This window comes from Chironomus tepperi, unplaced genomic scaffold (assembly GCF_022539635.2).
Source record: "Chironomus tepperi strain 1889 unplaced genomic scaffold, CSIRO-AGI_Ctep_v1 contig_223, whole genome shotgun sequence".
NCBI lineage: Eukaryota > Metazoa > Arthropoda > Insecta > Diptera > Chironomidae > Chironomus > Chironomus tepperi.
The window spans coordinates 2,838,520-2,848,041 of NW_027226345.1; the positions used below are offsets into that span (position 1 = coordinate 2,838,520).

Here is a 9,522-nt window from a genome sequence, read left to right on the forward strand (position 1 = left end):
TAGTTGCTTTATGATGTCACGGTCGAATGAATTTATGAATAAATTTTTTTATCCTGACTACAAAAGAATTTCAAACATATGTTACAAGCCTGACCAGCTGTTTTCTACAGTCCGGCAAACAGCACAAAAAAAATGTATAGCTGTTATGGAAACATGAAAAAAATAACACAAAAAAAAATCATAGCAGTCGTGGGTTTTGTGACGTGAATTTTTTATTCCTTAAAAAAGTGTAAAAAAGGTGAATTTTTGTGACGTAACTGACGAATCATCCCTGACTGAATAGTAAATTGAAAACATTTGTAAAACAACTGTGAGACAAAAACATTTCAATTTTTAGTTCCTTTTTTTTCATTCAAGCAACAAGACCGACCAAAAAAAAAAGGATCGCAGTCAGCATTTCTGAATTTCAATTTGAATTCCGAATGAATTTTTGTTGTTGTTAGCAAAACTTGCTGCTGTTTTTTATCGAGAATACCAGGAATTGATATTGATATTTGTGAATGGAATTTTACGAACGGTCCATAAAGAATTTGGACGAGTTTGAATTCAAGGTGAGTTTTAGAATTGGGATTGAATGTTTTTGAGATTAAGGCATTTGGTAGATGTGAATTTTGGGTTCCTTGTGGGGATGTTTGTCAGGCATACCATCGGAAAATGATTGGAATTGATGTGAAATGAGAGAAATTAAGCCGTAACATTCAAAATCTCTCAAGTCGTCACTTAAACGTCTGCAGCCAGCTTATTAAGCTACAATCCAATAATCAGCAGCTTCTTGCCCATCAAAGCCAAAGGTTCAATTCCCACAAGCCCCTAAATTCCCAAAAAATTCCTCACATCCTTCTCTGAAACTCAAAATTCCTCTATTCTTCCAAAAATCCCTCAAAAGTCACCACAAGGACATCCCAAAATTTCCTACTTATTTCTCACCTTTTTTCCATAATTGAATTGTCCATCCATTCATTCCCAATTTCCATTTGTCTCATTCTATTTTTAGTACATACCAAAGTCATCATTTGATCGAGTCGTTCGTAGAATCGAAGACAAGAAGAAGTCATCAAATAAAGAAGGAATGTGGGGTAGCTTCTATTCAGTCTCATCGGAACATGACAATTCAGATATGGCTAAGGCATGTTATGATGTTGAGCCGTGTGAAAAGGATATGACACTCGATGACGTCTATAATGTGCTGAAGTCTGATAAGCCGATGTTGCCATCGGATGCGGCTCCGCTGTTTGGACCTCCAAAGAAGTTGATGGATAAGAGTAGGGAGAAATGTGGTGATGGTAAGTGGTATGGGGGTTGTTTTTGGGTCATGTATGGGATGAAGGGAGGTGTGATGAACGTCTGGGGTATCTGCACTTGTCCATCATTTGGGTTACATGCTTACTGGTTCCATATAAATGTCAGGTTGGATTAAAAGACTTTCCATCGAACTAAAGCTAGCTATGTCACTGGTTGCTGATTTTTAAAGCCTGTAGAGCATCAAATGAAGGCCTAGCAACCTCAAAGCCTATTTAAACTCATGTCCGACTTGTCTCAATACCCAAAAGTGCATTTGAACCTCCCCAAAACCCAAATATCATATCCTAAGCTCCAAAACAATACAATATCCAATTCCTCAATATAAACACCCAATTCCTTTGCTGATACAAGAACGGAAGCGATGTGAAGCCATTTTGTGAAGCCATTTTGTGAAGCCATGTTAAGCCAAAAATTGAGGGGTAACATGGGGTATAATGTGAAGCCAAAAATTGAGGGGTATCAGAGGGAATGGGGGTGTAATGTGATGCTACGTGTGATGTGAAGCTATGCGAAGCTGAAAATTCTGAAGATATGTGCCACGGGTCCTCCCGATACTCTAGTTCCTCAATATTAATCACATCCCTCAGCTTTTTTTACACACCCTTCCATTAATGCCAATAAAAACTTTACTCCATCTAATCATCTCCACATCAAGTCCATTAAAAAGAAGCAAACTTTTTTTCATCCCTTTTCTAGATAATCAGCCATCAAGTCGGAACCAGACAATCCAACAAGCATTATCAACAAAATTGAAGAATCTTCAGCGCAATAAAAGTGATGAAAACTTGAAAGCTTCATCCAATTCCAGTATTCACATTGTCGATGTTGTAAATGTTGGTGACATTCGAGTACCAAATAGAAGTAGTAAAATTGAGCAAATTACATCGAACGACAATGTCAATGATGAGAAAAGTGGCATCATTGAATGCTCATCTGATAATGACGAGACACTCTATTCAGACATACTCGACTTGTGCAATGAAATTGAAATTTTAAATGAGGACGATGGTAGCGTGAATCATCATGGAAATGAGATGATGAAAATACAGTCGAATGCTGTGATGTCGGATGATGGAAGGGGAAAAAATAAGAAAGTAAGAGACAAGAAAAAAAAGATGTGATAACTTGAAAATTGATGATTGAGCAAAAGAGACATGAAAATTGTACTATGTAGATGCATTGATGTGTACATCTGATGCCATAAATTGAATTTTTTATGCTGAACGAGATTTCTTGAGGGAATGTGTTGTGTTGGTGGTGAATTGACTTGTTAGACATATGAGTTTGTGGTTTTGGCAGTTTGTCAATTTGAATTACTTAGTGGGCAATTTGTTTGATGCATCATGTGGCAATATCCAAGTCCTATGCTCTAATACAGTTAGGTAATACTCTTAAGTAGACGAAAAAATTGCCCCAAAACTCTGCAGAAGCCATTTGGATATCATATAATCATTTATACGCTAAAATGAGCCTTAGGCTAGTGTACCTGACTATTTGGAGATTATATTTGCAATCTAGTCTCCAAATAGTCAGGTACAGTAGCCTAAGATTCATTTTTTGTATGAAAAAGGCTACTTGATAACCACATGACTGTTTAAGAGTATCTATAAGCGATACTTGAACAGTAGGCTTGTAGATGTCCCGGAATCAGTGTCATTTCTAGGCTATAGCTTGAAAATATCACCATTTTTGGAAGCAAAGCCATAGCCAGGAATTTTTTGAGGGGTGTTTAGGATTTTTGTCTCTAAAAACTCAAACAAATTGATGAATTTGGTCCAAAAAGTGGTTTTTTGACTCCAATACCCATCATTTGGATACCCCCATTTGGATACGCTGACGTTAAGGACTTATTGACTTAGGTAGTGTGAGCCCATAGCGCTTTTCAAAGAGTCATTCACTATTTTTAGGAAATTGTTACTTTGTCAAATTAACTAACGATTTCCAAAGTCTTGGTGTTGATGCATTTTTGAATCCGATACCGGGACCGGGAGCAAGATTTAGATCGGGACCAAGATCGGGCCTAGACCAAGATCGGAATCGAAACCGAGATGGAAACTGCAAGGGAATTTTACGAAGTCTCGAGAGAAACAAGTCCAAAGACTGAGATGTCTTGGTTACAACTTCCAGAGCTCGAAGTCGATATGGTTGAAGTCGATTCGAGTTGACTCAAATGTAGTGGACTTCAAGTCGGCTCATTTTTTTCTAATCCATTCGACTTCGAGCTCTGCAAATTTCATTAAGGCAAGCCTCAAAAATCTCAAAAATGAAATCCACAAAATGCGCCTTATATTCCTCTAACCACTCTAATACCCCTAACATCATCATACATTATGCTTTCCTACATAATATTTTGTTTCTGTCTATCAATCGTCTTACATCTATTTCTTATCTTCTTCATCATCATCATCATCTTTCATTCTTTCATCCATGTCAGGCTAAAAATATCACCGAGGAGCTCATTTGTGAGCCATACAAGACAACTCATATTGATGATGAGCTTGATTTTCTCGATGATGAGGAAGCGTTAAGGGAATTTGAACAAAATCAGGTAATGTAATATAAAAAATAGACATACAGCCTCAGATATGCTTGTTAGTCACCACGTAAATATTATGATTGAATAATTTTTTTCATCCTTCAATTACAGAAGAGAGGAGGCGGTGGATTGAGGACAGAATTTTATGATTCGAGACCTGAAACTCCATTTGAATGTGAATATCTAATGTTGCAAGATGACATGAAGAAGACTGAATCATATGGAGGAAAGGCTGAAACCCCAATGGAGTATAATCGCTATCAAGTGTCAAAAAATAAGCATCCGCAGAAGAAGTCGGGGCGGTTTGAACGATCTGAGCGTCCTGAGCGTTCTGAGCATCCTGAACGACCTGAGCGTCCTGAACGTTCTGAGCGTCATGATCGTCATGACCGACATGAACGTCCTGAACGACCTGAACGTCATGAACGACCTGAGCGTCCACCAACAAGATCAAGACCAGACTTTCCCAGACAGAAAAGCAATCTTAAACCACAAAATGAGAACAATCGACCAGACTCTCAAGGATCAACATCATCATTAGGAAATCTAGCATCGCAAGTCGTTAAGAAAGTTGACGAATATCAAGAAAGAACTTGCAAATATTTGAGACGTATTTATGACATAATTTGTGAATCACATGAGATTGATGATATTCATGATTTTCAAACACGACATCGACGTTCTGTTGAATTTACAAATCTCTTTGTTAGAAATCATCTTTATCAGATTGGACGTTTGGTGAGTAATTTATTATCTTGGGCTTATGTATTTGTTGGTTTTTTTACTCTCGATTTGGATGGTATTGGTGTGAAGTTAGGAAGATGTTACTGGAGAATATGGTATATCATAGTTTAAAGCTATGGAACTGCTGAAAATGTCCAAAAATAATCGAAATTGGACAAAATTTGGCGATTAATTTGACTAGAAATGTCTTGGATTTTGGTATGTTCGGAGTTGAGTCGGGAAGTCTACAATGTAAAAGTGTCTAAAAATCCGACCACGGGTTGTCATGGCTCTTGTTTGAGCTTAGAGTCACGGTTACCTGAATTCAGTTTTTTAGCCAATTCTTAATCATGCTTGTAAGAGCTTGCTCTACTTAAATATACTAATTAGGCATCCAAGCGTGCTGTCAGCTTACTCAGCTCTTAAAACATGATTTTTGCATCTTAGAGAACCAAAGCTCGAGGTTGACTCGAATTTCAAGTAGTGAATAAAAATTACAATTAAAATCGTACGATTGAAATCGAAATAAAAAAAATTGCATTGAAAAAATCGTACGATTGAAATCATAATTTAAATTCAATTTCAATTATAATTATGATCGTAGGATTTAAATTATTGCGATTGAATCGTGTTAATTTCGATCATTTTTTTACGATCGAAATTAAACGATTCAATCCTAAAATTGGGATCGAAATTGATTGTATGAAAATTTTTTTGTGGGTAATTATTATGATTAATTTTGAAGGATATTGATTCGGATTCTAGACTGTTGTTCTTTTGTGAATGTTGATGCATTTAAAATTTATACTAGATCTGCAAGAACAGCTGAATTTTCTGCTGATTTGCTGATTTTTCTGTTGATTTTCATTGATTTTCAGTAGAATTCTCGTTCTTTTGGCTGTTTTATTAGGAACTGAGTGCTTTTTGAATACAGCGATTTCATATTTTGGTTCAGTGAGGCTATATGAAGCTTAGGATGCTTAAAGGAAGTAGTGGAAGTGCTTAGTTCCTGAGATCTGATCACATGCTTAAAAAGTCATGATTCGTCGAGAAATGAAATAAAAATATTTTTGGCAGTTCCAGCCAGTTGGACATAGCCAGTTATCAATCAGCCGTTAATTGGAAGATATCGATTATGTATGATGTAACATGTGTCTATCAATATACAGGATATTTAACGGTTTAAAAGAAAAAGACTAATTTTTAATCACTGCAGTCGGTTCCGCCTTTGATCCAGAGCAGAATAGAATACAGCAAATCGTCCAAAAAGCAACTTTTTATGCTCAAATGTTTTGTAATCTCGATTCCTTTGTTTGTGAAATATCTTAATATTAATGATAACTGGCTATGTCCAACTGGCTGGAACTGCCAAAAATATTTTTATTTCATTTCTCGACGAATCATGACTTTTTAAGCATGTGATCAGATCTCAGGAACTAAGCACTTCCACTACTTCCTTTAAGCATCCTAAGCTTCATATAGCCTCACTGAACCAAAATATGAAATCGCTGTATTCAAAAAGCACTCAGTTCCTAATAAAACAGCCAAAAGAACGAGAATTCTACTGAAAATCAATGAAAATCAACAGAAAAATCAGCAAATCAGCAGAAAATTCAGCTGTTCTTGCAGATCTAGTATAAATTTTAAATGCATCAACATTCACAAAAGAACAACAGTCTAGAATCCGAATCAATATCCTTCAAAATTAATCATAATAATTACCCACAAAAAAATTTTCATACAATCAATTTCGATCCCAATTTTAGGATTGAATCGTTTAATTTCGATCGTAAAAAAATGATCGAAATTAACACGATTCAATCGCAATAATTTAAATCCTACGATCATAATTATAATTGAAATTGAATTTAAATTATGATTTCAATCGTACGATTTTTTCAATGCAATTTTTTTTATTTCGATTTCAATCGTACGATTTTAATTGTAATTTTTATTCACTAATTTCAAGTCCACCAAACGTCATACAATATTCAAGTCGACTCCGCTACAACAACTCTAATCAAAACGGAACTAACTTCACACTACTCCATTTCACAACTCCACAGACAGCTCCCCTCGGTTTTGTTTCGCATTTTTGCATTTTGCTTAGTCCAACTATATTTCATTTTCTTATCACATTATGTCCATCAATTCTTCCTTTCTTACTCTCCTGTTACTTCACTTCACTTTTACTTTCGATCTAGATGGGGGGCGTTTGGTGATGATGTCACATAAATGAAATTGTTAACGAATTTGGAGTTTTTTGACATATTTAGAGCATTGAAACAGCACTCTTTGGACAATGTTGGGTTAATCAAGGATATAGGCATTTTGTAGAGAATTTGCATATCCAACATTAATAATATTCTAGAGCCTTATCGTTATGAATAGTATTAAACCAAATCCAACAATTTGACAGGCATTAATTGACATCATTTACGAATACCTCCCACATTTGCTCTACTTTCCACAATTCATGTCGTTATCATCATTTTCTTATCCATTTTCCAACAGGCCGAAAATATTCGAGTAATGAACGGTAATCCAATAGATATCGTAACAAAAGTCAATTCCCTCTTCCAACTCATCATGCAAGGTGTACAGTCATATCTGAAAAATCTTGAAGGTTTTATTTATAACAACAGTCCTGACAAATTGCTCGTTCTCACTGAATACATTGTCAATGCCATAAAAGTGTGTTTTGAGCGGCGAGTATGCAGCATTAAGGATAAGGGAATCATAGAAATTTTGGAGATTATTGATGAGATTAGATACTGCTTGAAAAGTTGTGATAAGAATGGTCGTTTGGTGCCTAGATTTTATGAGGAAATGGAAAGGAAGAGGCAGCAGAAACAGATGCAAAATGAAGATTTTGAGGATGAATTTGACGATAATGAGCAGCAATTGGGATATTCATACTCAATGGTGGATGAACATGGCGATGGTCCAAGGAAGCACAAATCAAGGAATGGCAACGGTCGTCAACGAATTTTAAAGGAATCAAGAGAAAATTCCAGGCACAGTCGTGAATCAGGTCATCCAGAAAGTCGTCATACCTATACACATCCTTATAACGACTACACATGCCCAACTGACAAAATATGGAATAACGAAGCTGAACAGACACTAATAAGATCTCGTGAAGGATCTGAGAAGCCAAGAAGCTATCCAAGGCATGAAGATGTTCCCAAAAAACCAAAAAGTGCAGTTCGAAAGAATAATTATGGATATCCAACAAAAAGTCCATATGACATGCCATATAATCCTTATGGTATTCCAAAAATGAAGGCAAAGCCAAATTCAGCTAAGACAAATGTTCATGGTCCTAGACTTAGCTCATCGAAGAGTTCTATGCATAATTCTGGACCACATCCAGCAAAAGGTGGGAACTGTGCACCTGATCGTCGTGGATCAAAAGGTATTAATGCTTCCAAGAGCACTGTTCATGGTGCCAATCTACAGGCAACGAAAAATACGGCGCAGAGACATGGACTTCAAGCTACAAAGAGTACTGTCCATGACAACCATAAGAGCGCAGCAAACTCAAAACTAAATGCATCGAAAAGCACAGCTTATGAAATCAAAAAGTCCACATCAGACGTCAGCACTGCCATACAAAAACAAATCCAAAATGATCAACTTAGTGCCATTGAGGAAGAAGACTATGAATCTGACCAGCAATCAGAATGTCCAGAACATAATGACAAAAAGTCATCAAAATGTGGATCTGAGAAGCATTTAAGGTTTAATCCCGACAGTAATTCTAGGTGCAACTCTGCAAGTTCAAGGAAGAGTGAAGCAAGCAGTCATAGGAATGAATGCAGCTCAGATGACAATTTGCCAGAAAATGACAATGACTTGAACAAGAAAAATCGAAAAATTGAGAAAAAGCACCAAAAAACTGACAAAAACAGCCAAAAAACTGACAAATCCAGCCATAAAATTGACAAAAACAGCCATAAAATCGACAACATCCAGCCCCAAAAAGACAGAATGAACTTAGAATTCCTCAATATGCTCCAAAACCCCAACATTCTCGAAAATAACTCCAACGAGCTCATGAAAATGATTCAAAGCTTAACAAAAGAGAAGTTCGATGAATTGATGGGTCCAATAAAAGCTCAACTTGTGCCAAGTCCCTCAAAAGCTAAGGAAATTAAGGCATCCGTTCGTCGTGTAAAAGCGGATGTTGAGCCATTAAAGAAGCCCGATAGTGCCACGACAGTTGAACGTTTAGCACCAAATGTCCAATATATGTTGATAACAAATGATGAAGATGATGAAGAGGATGTGGAAGTGCCAAAGGCTAAAGAGTCAAAAGTGCCGTCAAAACCCTCGTCAATGCCAGATAAAAAATTATACAAGAGTGACAGCAGTGATGAGGATGATGACGGTGATGTGGATGACTGTATGGACTTTAGTAAATTTACACCTGATGATATAAGGCAAATGGCCATTGAGGCACGTCGACGACGTCTTGAACGAATTCAAAATCATCCGCTTTATTTTAGTGAAGAAATTGATGAGCCGTGGAAGCTTTTTGCTCAAGTCTCGGATCAAATACTTGATGACTTACTTGAAAGTGCCATTAAGGAATTATTGACGGAATCGGATCTTACGGAAAAGGAGCTTATGGAGAAGTTTATTAAATCTGAGTTGGAATGTTGATTTTCATTGGAAATTTGGATTTAAAGGAAGTTGATGTGGCAGTAATTTGTTGAATATTGAAGATTTTGTTGCTGTAATGGATGTCTGATTATGTATAATTGTGAATTTTGGATATGTGTAATAAAATTATTTGTAGAATATAAATGGACACTCTTAGAAGTTTCAAATGTTTGTCCAAAATCGCAAGCCTGCAGACAAAATACGCAGGCATGCAGCCTTGGACGAACTATAAGATTGCAAAGCTGCTGGCTTGCGCATTTAAATTGCAGGAAATGCAGGTATGCGGTTCTTGT

The 9,522-nt window shown here is 36.4% G+C and overlaps 1 protein-coding gene across 1 annotated transcript; it reads left to right on the top strand.

Annotated features, from left to right (window-relative positions):
* The first annotated feature begins 4,039 nt into the window (after positions 1 to 4,039).
* LOC139091130 (protein starmaker-like) lies at positions 4,040 to 9,229 on the top strand. The gene is made up of 2 exons (XM_070641072.1): positions 4,040 to 4,576; positions 7,076 to 9,229. Exons 1-2 carry the CDS (start codon positions 4,040 to 4,042, stop codon positions 9,227 to 9,229), a joined length of 2,691 nt encoding a protein of 896 aa, XP_070497173.1.
* The last annotated feature ends 293 nt before the right edge of the window (positions 9,230 to 9,522 follow it).